Genomic DNA, 18691 nt, shown 5'->3' on the forward strand with positions numbered 1-18691 from the left:
CATGCTGTATTTTACTCTCTCCACTAGAAATACTGAGGGTGCTATTTGTAATTGTATTCTTTTAAGAGGTTTGTTCTCTGCAGCTGTTTTCTGCTTGCAGTGTATTTTGTGTAATCAGCACATCATCATAAATACATTGGCTGTTCCCCCGAGGGAAGCTGTCACTGTTTAATTTACAGAACAACCTGGCCAATGTGAATTCTAACACTACAGCACTATGGCACAAAGTTACCACACTCAGAAAAACAGGTTTCTATGAATTTTTATATCAAAAGCTGGTCCCAGGACAATTTCAGTTCTAGAAATAGATTGTTTTTAAAAGCACTTTACACACTGGAAGGAATGGGTTCCTTCCCACTTACAGCTTCTTAAGGCAGCACTAATCTCACCCCCATCTTATTTTAAAGGTGACAACTCCAACCCCCCCAACACCACAGCTCCACTGCTGAGTGTGCCAAAAAAGGCACCGCAGGAGGTGTCCTATGCTACCCATTTCTTTCTTAAATGAAGAACAACCCCAAGCATCAAGGTGTTACTTGTCCTCATTTCAACAAGGAAATGTACTCTGTTGCAAGGTCAAATGTTATTACCTACATCAAAAGGTTGCTGCACAGTTTATTACTCTGAAGACGCCATAGAAGCACAAAGCATATTGCTGAAAGACAAAAAATGTATGCAGCTTTATTGGCTGAATGAAGAGTTGCTTCCTTTGTTTGCTGGATATAAGGTTATATTTTGAGAGGGAATAAATCACAAGCTTTTTTCTTTTTTGTAGATGGCACAGAAAAGACTGAAGGTTGATCATTCCCTATGCAGATGCATTTTAGGAAGTCCTACAGTGGTGCCAAATTACATTTGAGAGCAAAACGTGAACCCCAAGTATTTGGGAATGACCAATGAGTTACTCAGGTATTTCAGGGGCAACGTCTACGAGAAGCAGTATGACCATTTGGGAAGGGATCCAAGCAGGCTGATGACCCGACTATTTCACTTACATATGTACACACACATACTTACATACGTATATATAGATATAAGCGTATATGAACACACAAATGAACGCTAAAGAAAGTCAACTACAAACCTAAACAAATCAAAACCAAACAAAATTGGTTGGGAATTCTCCAGAAGCAACACACATTTTTTAAAATGTGTAAAATAGTTATCTGTTATCCCCCTTAAAGGGAGTTAGCTAAATTTTGGTGCAACTGGAAATGCCCAAGTTCTGTGCATGGCAGCACTTTGCTGGTTCTCAGCAGTAATGAGAAGCCTTGTTTCATATCTCCAGACACAGGACAAGCATACAGATGTAAAAAGAACCATGCACATCACACAGTGTTGTTTAAGCATTTTGACAAGCACGATTTAAGCTCTACCCAGTTTGCACAGCATTCTAGTAAATTATTTTTGTCTCTCTGAAAAGTAACAAAATCTAGGGAGCAACTGTTAGAGCAAAATAAATATCAGCTTATCTCTCATATAGTTTGTGAGAAGGATGTACCAAGGAGACAAAAAGCTGCATGGAAATGGATTAAATTTTATGGACAAATAAATACTCTGGTTGAAATTGTATGAAGGGAAGGGAAGAAGAGGAAAAGTGACAATAAAGAGAAAAAAGCATGAAGTAACAAGGAGACGCCGAGCCCCCGTGCCGCGCGGCGCAGCGCCGGGCCTGGCCAGCAGGGGGCAGCACAGCCCGCACCATCGCCGCCCCGCGGCTCCCGGCCCGGCCTCACACGCATGCGCGGTGATACGCGTTTGCTCGCACGCACACACACACAGGCTGGTTCTAATTCAATTAGTGCAGTCTGCAACTCCAGAAAAGAGTAATTCAATTAGTGCATTGTGCAGCTCTACAATACCTCCAAGCAGATGTTCGCAATCCTTAGGAGCTGGAGCTCGCTTTAAAAATACCTGTATGCCTTCAACGCGGTGCTGCATATGCTGTTTGTCAAAGCAGCTCTCGGCACCCTGCTTCCAACGAGGGAGGAGGTAAAGGTGGGGCCGGGCAGCAGTTTGGGTCCATTTTTCAAAGCGATGAGCCTAACGAACACAGTGAGCGAGGGATCCTGCTGCACTGCATTCAATGAGACCCTCGCTGCAGGACACAGAGCGGGGCTGCTCGGCCACAGCATGCCCTGAGCTCATCCCCCTGCTCAGCACAGGATGGAGTCCAGTGTAATCAATCAATCAATCAATACAAATCAATGTATTCGTTTGGCTACACTTCTGCTCCTTCCCTTCCCCGCTCTCATGCCTTTATAATTGCTCCTGCCAGGCGATGAGGAAAAACACGAGAAACCGATGCCCCGCAACGAGAAACTTTGCTTAAAAACCCAGGTGTCACATTGTGGCAGTTCAATATTTCATAGCCAATACGAGGAATGTGCAACAACACTGCAACTTTAAATCTCTGCCTCTGTGTCAGTCTCTCTCCTCTCATTGTAATGCCAAAGGGAACAGCAATCAGAGTGGAGATGTTCAACGTGATAGAGGTCAGGACACCGGTGGATCAACGTACCAGAAACACGACCTTGTTTATTTTTTTCCCCGGTGTTATTGTTTACAGGGTGCTTTGCTCATGTACCTTGTGGTTCTTAGCTAAAAGATGAAATTACAGCCCAGGATGAAGCGCTCAGGCACACATCCAATTTGTGTTTCCATCTCAGAAAACAAAAAGCTTCGGAGGCCCTCGGGCTGCCATTCAAACTTGGAGAGGCTGACATTTTTAACAGCATGAACCAGAGACTGGCAGAGGGAATGATCTAATGCATTTCTGACTTGTCAATCAAAGGCCTCACCTCTGCTGTCTTGTAAACAGTTGGGGGCCACCTAACTACGTCCATAAACAGGGGCGAGCTGCCACCAGCCGGGGGTTCCACAGCCAGCTGCTCCAGCTATCAGCCACCAGAATTAGGAGTCAGTTGTAAGGGCTCCCTGCAAACAGCCCCCAGGCACGTTCCACGCAGCCTGTGGGGGAGCTGGACGCAGGCTGGGCCAAGGGACCTTGCTTCTCTGCGCTGGGGGCTGCAGGCTGGACAGCTGTCTCCCTCCCCACCTACACCTACCAACAGAAGTCTTCTCCAAAGCCAAACCACTTCCTTCAAATGCATTTCACGTGAACACATTTCCACCTATACACAGCTTGCCCACCTCAAGACCTTGCCTTAAATACCCAGGAAAACCATAAATAATGTACTGCTCTTCACACTTACTGCGTATTTCAGGTTGGATATTAGGTAAAAAACCTTCCCAGAACGAGTGGTCAGGCTCTGGAACGGGCTGCCAAGGAAGCCTCCATCCCAGGAGGTGTCAGAGAACCTCTGAGGGACGTGGTTTGGTTGGCATGGTGGGGTGGGTAGATGGCTGGACTGGATGATCTTACTGGCCTTTTTCAGCCTTAATGATGGACTCCATGATTCTCAGCAACAAGACATCAACTCTTACGGTAAAATCACGCTGGTACTGCAGAACCTCAGGTGTGTTCCTGCTTACATTAATGTGACCAGCATGGGGTGCCCATGCCTTCCTTCCTCAACCAGGACAGAGCCAACAAGGAGGACGCTTCACTTCTGCAAAACCAAGCTGGGTGCAGTTATTTGTGATCAATTCAGTAACACATTACTCTTGTCCCATAAAGTTTACCATCTACACTGGAACCAATATTTGTAAGGGGTGTCAGTTGGGTAAGAAGTAAGAAAGAGACTCTTTCCTGTGATTACCCCAATGCATAACCTTTGACAAGAATTTAAAATTGCTCCTTAAGTGTCTTCATCCATACAACAGCCTACAGAAATAAACTCAAAGAGATATTATGATCTTCTGCAAACCTGGAAGGCTTAATGCAGTCACTCTCTTGGCGTAGCTGATGGATGTAATTATAAATCAGAATTTTCAAAGAACTGCGACTATTACAGGCAACATAAACTGAGCCCTGTGAGCATGCATGGCAACTATTGCAAAAAGGGAAAGTAATCACCTCCAAATAAAACTGTCATGAAAACCAGTACCAGTTGGCACATCTGGAAACTTCAAAAACATGAATTTCTAGGAGAAAATACATTCTACACAAGTTTATTTGTATTAGAGGAATCTACTTGCAACCTAGTTTTCAGTTGCTCTGCAGTAAAATTTGGCGCCCACAACACTGAAAATGAAATGTCTGGCCCTTTTCTAAAACAGCCTTTAGGAGTTCATGTTCCAATCTGCTGCCTCCTTTCACCATGATCTCTATGAAATTCAGTTAGACTATCAGTTGCAAAGCCTTTCGAGATAAAAGATGTTAAAAAAACAAAAACTGTTTCTAGCTCCTTAGTCCCTCATTGCTGGATTTAGCCTTAAAACCTTTCCCACTGCGAGACGGTTGACAAACAGAGCTGAGCAACCAGAAGATCCTGTTTTCACACAAGTGTCTCCAATAATAAAAACACACAAAGAAGAAAAATGAAGTTATCTGATGTATTAACAGAATCATCTCTAGATCGACTATCTGCCAATGTTTCCCATGAGGAGTCAGCAGGGCTTCAACTGAGCTATTCAAAAAGAGCCTGTTTCCACATTGCTGTCTGAGCATCTGAAGGTAAGCATGTAAATAACCAGACAAATTCAGCAGTGACTAAGTGGCCTTCCAGATGGCACCTTCTCTTTTGCCACAAGCAAAGAACATTGATATGCTTCTCCAGTTACTACGAGCTTGCTAGGGAAAAAATAAAATAATACGAGAAAAATTGCTGGGCTACAAGAAAAGCCTTCAATGCTTTCCTGCAGATTCAATACTAAAACAGACATGAAGAAATGATGAGATATTCCAACCTCGCAGTTTCAAGCAGCCTTCCAACCACTCCCATGTAGACCACCACACTTGGAAATGCTGAAGCCAATCCTCCCACTGGGGAGCTCTCCTCAGACCATGCAAGTTAATGGGAATCAAAGCCCATGGAAAAACGGGCTGAAGAACGGGTGACTCATTGCTGCAGAAGCTGTTGCTGGCATTTAGTTTCTCAAGTGGCACTAAATGAGTTCCTCAACGTTTAGTCAGAGTGCTACAAAGACGACCAGTGTACCTCTTCTGACAGCAAGTCGGGCAGGCCTCCCCAATTCCCATAGTCACTAAATATCCATGGAAATGTCTCACCAAATCGGCAGGAATGTGAATGCCAAGAGCCCTCCTGCACTTCCAAGAAGGCACTACATGGTGCACGGTTCAGCTGCTGGCTCATCTGATCCCAAATACCAAGAACGTGCTGTATGAGCAGAAAAGTTACTGTTCATATCCGTCAGTAACATCTTGAGCTTCCCTTTCCCTTTTGAATATATGCTTATTGTGAGTAATCAAAAGTAATTCAAGTAGAAAGAAAGTCACAATCTGAGTTTATAGATTGTTTTCAATATACTGCTAAGGTTCTCTGAAACCTGAGCTTAAAGAGATCAGAGATTTATACAGCAGCAGATAGCCCAAAAATGAGGCCCATCCGATTTAGTCAAATTATGCAAATCAGGATTAGAAGTAGGATTCTAAATTCTGCCTGTCGTCTCCAGAGTCCTCTTAGACTAATACAAAGTCTTCTTCCCCCTCCCCCACAGAAAGCTCTGCTAAAAGCTTGCTTCAGCAAAGGAGGGCTGGCAGGACACCTTCCAGAGTCCAGCAGTGCTGCTGCTGGCTCAGCAAAAAGAGTTGCAGCAAAATGATGCAAGACACTTAAGCCTCCCCTGAGACTGAGACGATTATTTCCACAGCACTCTCCTAGTCCTGGGAGCAGGAAGCCAAATGCGAAATAATCTCTGCATGCAATCCTTTAGAGGCAGATAAACATCCATCAAGACGATTCTGAAGTTTTCAGAAAGATTCTGGTCTGCTCGTTGTCTGGTATTGCAAGATGCTGGTGAATAAAACTCTCTGCCACTGGTTAGGACAACAAATCCTGCAGCATAAGCGTTGAAACAAACCTTTACGCTACCATGAGCACGTTCTGCAAAATTACTTCTCTAGTCCCTCACTCACTGCAGTTCACAAAGAACCATCTCAGACAGAATATACAACACAGACAGAACATCTCTGCAGCCCAGCCCGGCTCCTCCCCGGTTTATACCCACATGCCATCATTAAACGCTTACAATGATCCTGAGAGCTCTGGTTAGGTTTCTAGCCACCAGCCTAGCAGCTGCCTCACTCTCTCCCCACAGGAGAGTGGCTGAATTCCATAAGCTTCACTGGCCATCTAAAACACCTGAACAAATTCTGTTCCACAGAAAGCTGTCTTATGACAGAGAAAAGCTTGAACCTCACTAACTCAGAAGCCAAAGAAAACCAGGCACCTTGATCTGCCATCTGACTGACAACTTACTTGTACAGTAATTTTCTAAAGTCAAAGCATCCGCACTACCTCTACCAAACGTGAAGTAAGCAAAGGCAGGCATCAGCCAGCAGCGTGGCAATGAACCCACCCCCCTCAGTCCTCCAAATGGCACACGGAAAATTTAGACATGAAGGAAATCACTGTTGGACTTAACAATCCTGGGGGCCTTTTCCAACCTCGGTGATTCGATTCTAGGATCGGAGACTGTACAATGGATACCGTTTGCAAAACAGAATTGAGTGGTATATTTTGGACACAACTAAAAGCTGATGGAAATGCTGATGGTACCGAGCCAATTCAGGCAAAATAATCAGGTTAAACCGAAGCGATGGAAATGCCCCAGTACTGAGCCACCCTGCATCTACACAAGATGGGTTTAAATACTGGAGGAGTTCTGAATGGCACAGGAAAGGCATACGGCATGAAGCAGAGCAAATGGAAGTAAAGCAAACAAAGAAAAGAAGCAGATGCACACAGACATGGGTGGAGAGGAAAGAAGAGCGGAGAGACGGAAAGTACCTGGAAAGCTGGGAGTGCGCCAGTCCCTGGGTTATACAGGCATCGCAGCGAGGGCATGCTGTCCGCCAGGCTGGAGCAGCCCAGCCACAGAGATCTGGGCATAGAGCACTGCAGAGAAAGGACAACTATGAGATGGGACCGTATGAGACAGGATGGCACAGATTACAGGAACTTTCAAGGCGTAGCCAAACGGCATCAACACAACTGAAACGAGCCTTAAAGACTGAGACACCTTTAAGAGAACACAAACTGCTGATGAGACTTCCTTCAGAGAAGCTTTACAGTGGCAGAATAGCAAGAAAAAAAAAAGTACTATGGACCAGGAAAGTAATTTTTGATCATTTCTCTAACGCTAACACGAGAGCTTTTCTGCTAATAAAAAGTTCCTTTCCAATTAATCAGACCTCTTCCCCATCCACAGCACAGCCACATTCCAGGCACAACAAAACACAAGGGATGCCGAAAAGGAATCAACAATTTTAAATGAAATGCTGGCAGGGAAAGAAAGGATTCATATGTTTGGGTTTAGAAGGAGGAACCTGCAAGCCAAGGTGAACAGGAACTTGGTGATACTGTATAAGAGTTCCACGTTTCTGCTTGCCTCGTTAGTCATTAAATAAAATACTGCTATTACCACAAAGAGGCTCTGTTTGTCAAAGCACAAATACAAAAAAAAGGAGCCAAAGCAGCCAGTCAGGGAAAATGCTAGCCATTTTGTATAGTTAAAGCCAGCACTCACCAAAATACAGGCAACTGCTTGTTCATTTAAAATCACTGCTATTAAATTTCAGGACACATTATGATAGCTAACGCCTTTACCAGCCACACAGTTTTGGATGCCACAAGCATTGCTGCATTTGTCTAATTACACTTAAGGAAGGAAAAAAAAAAAAAGCAAGTCTATTTTAAATGGGCAGCTAGCTATGAAATCTATAGGATGTGACAGATTAGATGCTGGACGTTTCAGACCCTTGCACCCTTCTTTTTTGCAACCCTCCTGCCCTTTTTTTTTTTTTTTTTTAAGGGGGAGGGGAGGAAATCTGAGTGGGAAGGGCAGCTGGAATGGGTATGAAATGACAGCTGCCTTTTGAGCAACCATTTCTTGCTCTGAAGAGGTCTAGAAAAGCTTGCACTAGTTTACTATGTAGGAGCAGTGCAACCCACCTTGGATCGAGCAGAACAGTGATCACCAACATACAGAATTTGGCACTGTGCAGACAGCCACAGAGAAATTAACCCTATCACCACATTCTTCAGTGCACTTTATTGCAATTTATGCTGCTGCTCCAGAAATAGTATTGAAAGACCACTGGGGAGCACAACCTATACAAACATGCTTTCTACAAGTTTATGGGACCTTAAAATAAATTCTCCATCTCATTTTCTTTTTTAAAACTTCTTCACAAAGATACTGAAACTCAAGAACTTGAGTGCTTTATGGCATTTCACCTCACAAGATAATGCCCTCCCTGAAGACAAAAAGCAGACAGTATTGTAGCAAGCACCCAAGCCATGCTCCTTCTCTGCCATCCCAGCCTCCCAGAAAACATGCACTCCCACATACAAAACCTTCCAAAGGCCAGCAATTTTCTCTGTGCAATGCAATGTGCATCACTCCTGATATTACAGCTGTTGCGATGATCAGTTTTGAAATTGAATGAATAGATGAAATGAAGCAGACATTTACACTTTTCACCAATTTCTTCATGTATTTACATCGGTCATCAGTGCTCTCCAAAAACATCGTGGCAACAAAAAGGGATCAACTACAACACGGTATCCCTGATGATGCAAAGCAAATTCAGTAGGTGAGCATCTTTTATTTACCATTACGCATCACAGGATTCAAAAGATAAGAATAAATCCGGGGTTTCGTTCGGTTTGTGCATAAAGGTTTATCAGTATTTCACCCCAACCACTTACTCCCTCCTCCCAGGCTGCCCCATTCCCTGTGCTCACTCAACATCTTGCCACATGACGAAGAAGAGCTGACTGTCACTGAAGTAGGTTGGCCGAATGAAGGAGCTTCCTTTAAATATTTGTAGTGAGCGAAGCACAGCAAGAGAGGCAGCAAAAAAGAGGACATCTGCGTTAGCAGCAATGCTAGACTGCCTTGCCCCCAAGTTTCCATGAGACGTGACTAAAGTGAGATGGAGTCACTGTGAGCAGCAGATTGGGCACTTACGAGGTAATGCCTTCCTCTCCAATTGCCACGGTAACAAAGGAAAATACTGAGGGCCCATTGTCCCTGCACCTGCAGAGGGTATTGTTGCTCACCCATGCACTCCCACTGCTCAGCATTATTGCAGAGCTGGGAAGCACACAGTAAATAATTACCAACACCTCAGATGACTTCTCAATCTGCTCCGGTCTATAACAAAGTCTGTATGAGCGATACAACTCTGTTACCCAGGTTAAAAAGAAGAGCGAAGTTGCACACGGAGTGGGGGAAAATGTCACTGCTGTACTTGCTGTTACCTATTGAAGGAAGCAGAGACTCTAAATTACTGCTGGTGACTGAAAGAGGCTTATTCACAAGCATGAACAAAAGGCCCCAGGTGCTTCAGGAGAAACAGCTTGTGTGTAAATCAGATGAGTGACCCAACAGAACAACTTCATTTACAGCCTGATCTCAGGAAATCTCAGCAGCCTCTGTCCCCATCCGCCCAGCACGGTACACGAGGGACGCTCACCGCTGTGCCGTCAGCTCCACAAACGAGGGACCGGCCCTGCCTGAACGCTGCCTGACAAAATCCTCTCCTGAACTCGACTCTGTGCCCATTGAGTCTTCAAAATAAAGACTCGGAGCACAGAGGCCGGCCCGCAGCAAGGCACTGGGGATGCTGATGCTGCCCACCCCAGCGCAGAGGTGCAAAGCTGATTCTTGATAAAAGCTAAGCATCTTTAAAAGGCATTAAGTGGCATTAGATGGGGAACTAATTGACAAAAATCCACGGTTCCTTTTTCCTCACTGTTTTTTTTAGTCCCATTCCTTGACCTCTGAAATGTTTTCCCACTACAGAAATGCAGAGAGCAGAGTTTCAGGCTAGTTCAGCATCCGGCTGCTGGTGGAGGTTGGAGCAGCTGCTCTGCTTGTGATTAACACAGGCTTGCTGCACTTTGAATTAAAATAGGCTGAGCTGAGTGGGCAGCAACCCTGCATTGAAGGGAAGCCGTATTTTAACCTATTCAACTACTCTTGTAACTATACTGCCAGAACATTTTTTACTACATCGGATGGTTTGCCACTAATAGTCTACTTTCTATTCCAATTATTTCACGTCCTAAAGACAAATCTCAGCCCACATTCGATGGTGAGACTTTTGCCAGCACCAAGAGTTGGTTACTTCATTTATTCCCTATTGCATTACAAGATTACACGCTACAATTTCAGACTGTTCTTTATCAAATTTGCTCTCTTCTGGTCTTTCGCAAATACAATATACTACAGGTAACTAACAGAGTTTTAGTAAATTATGTTACAGGTCAGAAATGCATCACCTTCCCCTGTACAACAGCGCTTCTGCACGGGGAAAAACCAAAACCCTCGGACCACTGCAATTAACCACCACAGCACACAGGAGGTGTGAAAGCACAAACGCACCGCGCTAAACTCAGCAACAAGAATGGAACACTGGTTTAAGGATATTTTCTTTATAAACACTTTGGAGATCTTAATTAGAGAGTAGTACAGCATGAATGTCTTTTAAGCACATACCTTTTCCACATGCCGAAGGGCAACAAACTACTATGCACTGCTGAACTCTGCACTCACAATGCATTTCACATACCCACAACGCCTTTGCTTTACAGCCAACATAACAAATATCTGTGCACTTCTTAACTAGACGGTGGCAAAGCCAGAAAGGAAATCATTTTTTTCCCTAATTGCTGACTTTTAGGCATCTGTACCCAATGCTCATTTCAGCTGCTAGCCACACCTATCTCAGTCCTTTCCTAGCTCAGAATTACTCCCCTTCTAGCACAGCATTCAGTGTTCAACTCTGAAGAAAAACCAATACTATTTCTGCTTCTCTTAGGAGATGGTAATTCAGATCCTGTTCACACATTTCCATGAAGGAACACAAGTAGAATACAACACGCTGACAAGATGAATGGTTTAAAAACTGAGGGAAATGGGGCTTCTGCAGGTTGGCCCCACTGATCACAATGAGGGAACTGGATAACACGGCACAGAGAGAAACAGGTACTTATTACTAGAACTGAGACAAAAGGCGAAGAAGTAGAAATTCTACTGGTCCACAGCAATAAAACAAACACTCCATACTAATCCAGCCCTTGGCTTGATATGAGGAGACAGGTCTTTCCCTGTTTCTTTTTTCCATCACTGGAGAAGTGCAACACGGGATGGCTGTGAGGTACAGTTCCCCTTAAAAGGCTCTCAGAACACTGTTTCCTCACGCTCTCCAAGATCCAAACGCAGGAAGCACTCCTTAGGAATGCTGACCCCATACCACGCTTCATCACATCAACACCCAGATGTTAGGAGGATTCTTAACAGCCACAATTAGTTCAAATGTCCTGCAGAAAGCAGAAGCAAGCCCCAGACTCCTCACTCCCACTCAGCTCCTCTTAGTACGTTTTTTTTTTGGCCACGTATTTAACTAAGCCAAAGCCAAAAATACAACACATCACTTTCACGTTGTGCCAGCAGGCACTATTCCTGCCACCACAGAATGCAACACATTGTATGAAAGGTATCAGAGCAGGGGGCTGCTATTTACATTACAAATGCAGGTGTCATGAAATCTAACCCCAGGAATGTGCTTCTTGCTAAAAAGTCATTTTGGCTCATTGCTTTGCTCTGCTTTTAAACCTCTCACTTATGGGACCCTGTACATTCCCCCTCTGCCGTTCAGATAGGTATTAGTTCAATTAAACACATGATATAGATAGAAAAAAAGGAAAAAAAAGCACCTCCCAGTGCCATTTGCATACTTTCAAAGTCTGCCAAACACATCCTATTTTTTAGCTTGATTGGCACTTGATCCCATGGGCTAAGTTCTATGATACAACTTAAAAAAAACACCTTTTATTTTATTTTAGTAGATTTCTGTGGGTCTTTGCTTTTTTTCTTTCTTCCCCCTATCCAAACAGTGGATACAAGGCACAGTAAATACGTAATTACACGACAGAGCCACCCAGCTTCCAGAGGAGCCATTTCAGTGAGTTGTGTAAATAATATGCCTTTAAACCCCCTCAACATATGAATACAGATTCACCAGTTGTGCAGCAGTTATATACCTGAGAGACAAAAAGACCCATTTAAAAAAAAAAATTCCTGCCTAACTCTATGATTCTGTGATTCTAATTATGAACTTACCAAAGAGACCAGCATGGCTCAGAGCAAATTAATACTTTTATAACTTTTGGATAAAGTTCTTTTTGTATTTGTTTTTTTTTCCAGTTGAAAATAAGAAAAAGACATGAAAAGCTGTGAGCCTTGATTAAGCCAAAAACAGCTGCCAAAAACAAAGTTCACACACCTCGCACCCCAGGTCCCCATTCCCTGCACAAGACAGTTCTGACTGCCTTTATCACTGCCTTCATGGTGGCTTTTCCATAGTAAGAAGATGAAGTTATAAAACAAAGGGAACTGCAGAAGCCCTTTAGCACGGCCCACGCCTCCATGAGCCCCCCAGCACTTCCAGCTGGAAGATGCTGCACCACACCTGTGTTGGGCAACGCGTGTTTGCTGTCACAACCACGGCTTCCAACAATTTCTCAGCTTCTGCCACGCTCAAATACTTTGGTCACATTTCCACAAATACGTACAAGGACCATCCGAAGTGGCTTGTGTTCCTGTATTGTTGTAATAAGCCACTGAGCCATTTACAGGACCTTGAAGCACTCCACTAACCCAATTCCTCACTTTCAGAAGACTGAAGATGTGCTCCTGGAACACAGCAGGATCGCTCTTTGGAACAAGGAGATGTCACAAATCAGATGGTGAAGCACAGTGGCACGGCTCAAGCATAGCATTCTTCCCATACCCCAAACACCTCAGGTATCAGGCTCACACCTGCACACACCACTGAATTCAGTGCGGAGGTTTCCCCACCTCACACTGTGGCTCTGGGCTCAGTGCATTCTGCAAGCTCTGCAGTGCACAAGCAGCTCACAGCACTGGGAAGGATCCCTTTGCCTTTAGCCTCCCACTTCTCATATAATTGTGCAGTAGCTTTCCCTGAACGTGCATATTATGCAAACTCTTCTCTAATTTTCTGCTAACTCCCTCGCTTACAGTAACTTTTTACAAGAGATTCCAGTTCACTAACTACTCTTAAATATCAAATATAGGGGAGTTTACATATTCAGATCGTACAAATATCTTCTTACCTGAACAGGATCTGGGAGGATCAAATCAGGGCTTTTAGGAAAATGTTTGTGAAGAAATGTTTTCCCCAAGGAGCGGTTACTGGTTTTGTTGAGGGATTCTGGGATTCAAGAGCAGCAGAACTTACTTGCCCCAGAGAGGAGCTTGCTTCCCAGCTAGGAGGTGTGCGAGATCCTCAGCTGCCAAGTGCTGGAGGGAATTCACGTAGATCATATCTGAACCAGACAATACTGATGTTTTCATAATTACAGCTCTTTAATCCACAAAGCTGATACATATATAAACTAGTGCACCTGCAAAGCTTTCAATCAGACGCCATACCCTTCTTGGTGGAGTGGAACAGGTAGGGACTTGCGTGTGCTTCTTTGAGCAACAAGCACGTTCTTAAAAGCGAGACCTACCCAAATGCACTGAAACCAATCCCAGCAAGGCCTAAGTTTAACAGCTCTCCAAAAGCTGACAAGGGAGATGCTCTTGGTCTAGTTTAGAGTAGAAAAAATTGCTGTTAGGCAACATCACATCCAAAACCTGACTTTGTCACCATTTCTAACAACTTAAAGTCACGCTATGCCACAAGACACAGGAGAGGATAAGACAGCCTGAGGTTCAGCAAACTTGAAAACCCAATTCTTGGACCATGTTCACTGCATGAGCTTGGGTAACGAGTAACAGGGCTCCTCAGCTCCATGCCTGCCCACTTGAGAGGTGCCACAGACCTGGGTGCTCTGGCTCTGAAACACAAACATACAGCAGGGAGTTGAGCAGAAGACAGTGACAGCAAATCACCGCCTTTGTGACAAAAAGCAGAAAGAGCCACAACACCAACTGCTTAACCAGCACTGAACCTGAACACCTACAAGGTTAAAAAGAAAAAAAAATCCCTCAAACCAACTTTAAGATTGAGTGGAAGCCTTCCCAGCTTGGGACACTTCCATCAGCCAGGTCTGTAGTTCCCCCTCACAACACGCAGAGAAGAATCCTATGCTGGTGGAGAGATGGAGAAATGGGAGTTTGATAGATTTTTCCTCCACCCGTGGTTTTGCATAATTCTTTAAAATCTCTGACAATTACTGCTAAGTTATGCACACATCACATTACCCCTTCTCCCCAAAACGCTCCTGTCTGCACGGCGCTTGGCACTCCCAAAGTACTATCAGAATGCCAAACATTAATTAGGAACTGCAGAATGCAAACGTGCTCCTACTTCCCATCCGAGGGATTACTGTCTGAATCACAAACAGCACACGGAACCATCAGAACCAGAATACACACCTTTGAAGTTACAGAGGAGACACCAAATGACAGAACTACTAAAAGAAAATATTTCCAGCCACTGCATGTTTTTAAACTGGGGAAGTGCAGTTCTAATGCAGTTCTAATGCATAATCCTGTTTTCAGCCTGGTCCTGGTTTTACACTCTGTTTCCCAGCTGACTTGACTGAAACACAGGCTGTTAATATCTTAGGTGCCCTGTTTGACCATAGCAGCCTTTGCAGGTCCCAGTCCAGCAAAGGCAGCACCAAGAATTTCCAGCATAAAACACATTTATAGGTTCATAACTTGGCTCTAAAAATTCTACTCCAAAAGACATTGGGAAGCAGAAAGTCTCAGATGAACGCATTATATTATGTATCTTGGGTGATACGTACTTGCTCACAAGAGTGTATGAGGGAAGGGATTCTCTTTCACAAGCCACTTAAAATGATGCTTTAAAATTCCTCGTTTATGTAATCAAAATAATGTTTTGTAAGTGTTTCAGCTAATTAAGAGCCTAATTTGCCCAATTTCATACTTTAGCTTAAACCACAGAAGGCATCAATATAATATAGAATTGGATTGTCATGTCTTATTGATCGAGTCCCAGACAAAAATCCCCTCTCCCCTCAGAAGTCAATTGCAGCTTGTCTTCACAGGGTCAGCATCTGTGATGGCATGTTACGGGCTGCCAGCAGCACAGCGCTGCCGTTTGAAGACAGGATGAAATGAAGCTCAAGGCTGAACAAAATAACTGCAGGTGTTCACCTTTTTGTAAGGGATAAACTCGCAGCAAACTGCTGGAGTAAAAAGAGCTTTCCTTAAAACCCCTTTCTTAAAGCAACACACGTTGCTGGCCGCCGGTATTGTGCTTCCTCCAGCCCACATCTGAGCACAACGCAGCTCTGCACTGCAGCACAGCAATGTTAAATAGAAAAAGCTGCCTTGAAAGGGCAGAGGGCAACAACATCAGTGTGGGCGACCCAAGCTCAGGTAGTGTTCAACTATTATCTCCTATTTAAGCAGGCTGAGAATACGCAAATCCAGCCAGCACTGTTTTTAGATAAAATTGTCAGTTCTATGGATATTTATAGTACATGTCCAGTCTTGCAGAACTCCATCTTCCTCCACCTCATCTGTAACACAAGCTGCTTTTAGCTCACATTAATACACTGTGTTACTGGGATACTTCTCGTATTCTGTATAAGCCAGGCAGCAGATCAATACTCAGCTATGCAGAGGAAAAAAAAAAAATCATTACGTTAGAATCCTGTTAAAAACTCAAACAGACACCAGAAGGGATAAGTCTGATGCATAGACACCATTCCATCTGCATGCATATGTAGATTACTGCTTTTAAATAAACCAAAGTGGTTTTCTTTCCAAGACACGCTTTTAAGACTCTTACAGGTAGGGCCTTTGGATGCATCTCCTAAATCAAATCATTCTGACCTCAAAAATTCTAAGCTTATCAGAGCTCCTCCTTTTGATCAAAAATTGCCACGCTTTGTACCAACTCCCTTACCCATACACTTCCTGCAGTGAAATCGCAGCACTGAAATTAGAATAGTAGAGCTATTTCCAAGACAGCATCTGCTCGTGACATGAGCTCAGGTTTATAACTTCTGCTGGATCAAGGAGGAGTAAGGATATATAAGTTAAAGGCTTTAGAACCAATAACAGTAAACACAAAATCAAAAGGAAAGCAGCTACACAGAGAAGTATAAGGAATGTGTAAGTTCTTTTATTATTTCAGACTGTCTAATGTGAAGATCTCTGAGCATTTTGTTTTGTTGTTGTTTTGTTTTTTTTTCCCTGAGCATTTTTCGGAGGCAAAAATGCCTATTTTCCACCTGCATCAGAGAGAGCACTGGTAACAAACATAGTAAGAACTGATGCAGGTCTGTTTGCCTTTGAATTAAAAATCAGAAGAGCACACAATCTTCTCTCTATTGTTCTTCTCAGCCTGCCACATAAGAAGGACTGACGCTATGCCCCATAGGTCAACAAACTTGAGTTCTGAGAGACATTAATTGCAGAACTGGGATCCCTCCGAGACGCTGTGCCTCCAGCTCAGCAAAGCTGAAATCAGGAAGGCATTGGCTGCAGTGTCCCAGCTGACCTTCAGCAGTGTGGGACTTCCAGGCAGAGGGAAGCTCCAAACCACTTCACCTTTGTGGTACATCTCTCAGCCAAAGCAATGGTTTGCAAACACAGCATGGGATTCAACGCCCAACCTTCTGTAAGCGCTCCGGCTCGTCTCAGCTTCCCAAGTCATCATAAGCTGAGGGCAGCAAGCAACTTGCACAAACAAGTTACCGATAGTACTTGGAGGAGAGAAGGCTGGAGAGAGCCGAAGCCATCCTGTTAGCACCTGCAATGAAACTCTTGTGCTTTAAGGCTTAATGCTGCTGTTGTTCCTAATCCTCTCCCGCCCCACACAGGTGACTTGTCTCTTTGTCTGTGCCGGGCTCACAGCACCATAGATCCTTTCACCGCCACTTTTCATCATTTCCACAACTCCAGTTGCCACGACAACAGGATGCAGCTTCTCTGTGCTGTTTTCATATTTCCCGTTGTTGTTGCCATAACGACACAACCATTCTGGCTTTCTACTACACCAGCAACTTTAAGCCGTGTGTTCCAAAGGACGCCAGCTTCTCTTGTGAAGATCCACATATGATGGAGAGATTGATACAAGCAATTTGTAAATTAAGCTCTTTTTTTTCCTGAAGGGGGATTTTTCACTCACAGAAGTGAAAAAGCTGACAGCAATTGCTCGCGGCAGACTGCTGAGACATCTAAAGGCTGGCCTTTAATAACAGCAGAGCAATATAGAGCTGGGCCGCTCCCGAGCAGGGAGTCCCCGCAGTGTCAGACTGTGTCAAACAGCACAATTGGTATGTGATGTGAGCCAGTGTCCGTGCTTGTTCCAGCCAGGCAGATCTGAATGGTGCTGGATGCAATCCTCTCGTGTTTTAACCCATTGGCCTCCCCATTATTACCAGCACCACCGCCATGCAGCTTTGTGTTTGAAGGCCCATTTTAATTCTGTAATTTGAGCTGTTGCTGCAGATTTCTTTTCCAACTGTGACCCTTTTTGCTTTCAGGTGGCTGCTTTTTGAACTCTTATTTACAGGAGGTGCGCATTCATGAGACCGGTGAGGAAATGTTATACAAACACAGCATGCACAAACACAAAACAGTGATGGCTATGAAGGGTATCAGCTAACATGGCACCGTAACTTCATTATACCCTCATTTATGTACTTCACTAATGAGACAAGCACAGGTGTCCAACACAGTCCCTCACATGAGATGAATAACAATAATACAGTCCAACCTGCTTTAGCCATGCTTGGTATCCAGAAGATATAAGTTGGAATCCATCTTTTGGCATGTGTATTCGGGGCTAGGAGAGAATAGACATAAAGAGAGACCTCCTTTTACACCAGGACCTAGCTAACCTACAACTAAATTCTGGAGCATTTTAAACAACGCAGATTTTCTAAAGCCACATATGACAGTTTGGTTCCCATGTTACCTCTTGTTTGCTGCCTCAGGTAACAGCTGCTTTAGCAACACTTTCCTAGCAAATTCACCACTACTTTATTTATCTATTTACTCATTTTTAAACCATTTCCACCATTTTACATTTCAGCTCAGTATATACAGGTATTTCTTTTGAATTCCCCCAGAAATGCACCTGGATAAGCACAACCTGTTGTGGATGTAGTATTAGCACCTACCAGACATCATTAATGCTTTGGCCGCTTCATAACACCACATCACAGAATTGTAGGGGTTGGAAGGGACCTCCAGAGATCATTGAGTCCAACCCCCCTGCCAAAGCAGGTTCCCTACAGCAGGTCACACAGGTAGGCATCCAGGCAGGTCTTGAACATCTCCAGAGAAGGAGACTCCACCACCTCCCTGGGCAGCCTGTGCCAGTGTTCCATGGTATGGAAACAGCAGTCAGGCTGTGAGAGTGTCCTTAGTGCCACTACCCTCAACACGGTCAGACACAACAGTGGACAATGTGGAGATGATGGGGCAGCTCTAAAAGGTGCAGCCTCAGCATGGACTATCAGGAAACTACACTCACATGCTGTCAGAAATTATGATTCAAACTGATGGACAAATGTAACTTCTTCCCCCGTTTATTGATTCTACGCTTTATCAGGTTGAGACCAAAGCAAGACAC

General features: G+C 44.1%; 1 protein-coding gene across 8 annotated transcripts in view; it reads right to left on the bottom strand.

Moving 5' to 3' along the window:
* BTRC (beta-transducin repeat containing E3 ubiquitin protein ligase) overlaps positions 1 to 18691 on the bottom strand; it is a 107473-nt gene that overhangs the window by 73736 nt on the left and 15046 nt on the right. For 3 of the 8 annotated variants that reach the window (XM_042862907.1, XM_042862908.1, XM_042862904.1), the window contains exons 2-3: positions 17831 to 17899; positions 6876 to 6983 (exon numbers count right to left, since the gene is read on the bottom strand). The exons of 2 other annotated variants lie outside the window; for them this stretch is intronic. In XM_042862907.1, coding sequence (XP_042718841.1) covers positions 6876 to 6983; positions 17831 to 17899 — 177 coding nt within the window. Of the gene's footprint in view, positions 1 to 6875; positions 6984 to 9060; positions 9170 to 17830; positions 17900 to 18691 lie in introns of those variants that run through there. 3 more of the 8 variants (XM_042862906.1, XM_042862909.1, XM_042862905.1) reach the window with 2 other exon arrangements.

The sequence above is a fragment of the Lagopus leucura genome, unplaced genomic scaffold (assembly GCF_019238085.1).
Source record: "Lagopus leucura isolate 7727_CA_CO unplaced genomic scaffold, USGS_WTPT01 Super-Scaffold_739, whole genome shotgun sequence".
NCBI classification, from domain to species: domain Eukaryota; kingdom Metazoa; phylum Chordata; class Aves; order Galliformes; family Phasianidae; genus Lagopus; species Lagopus leucura.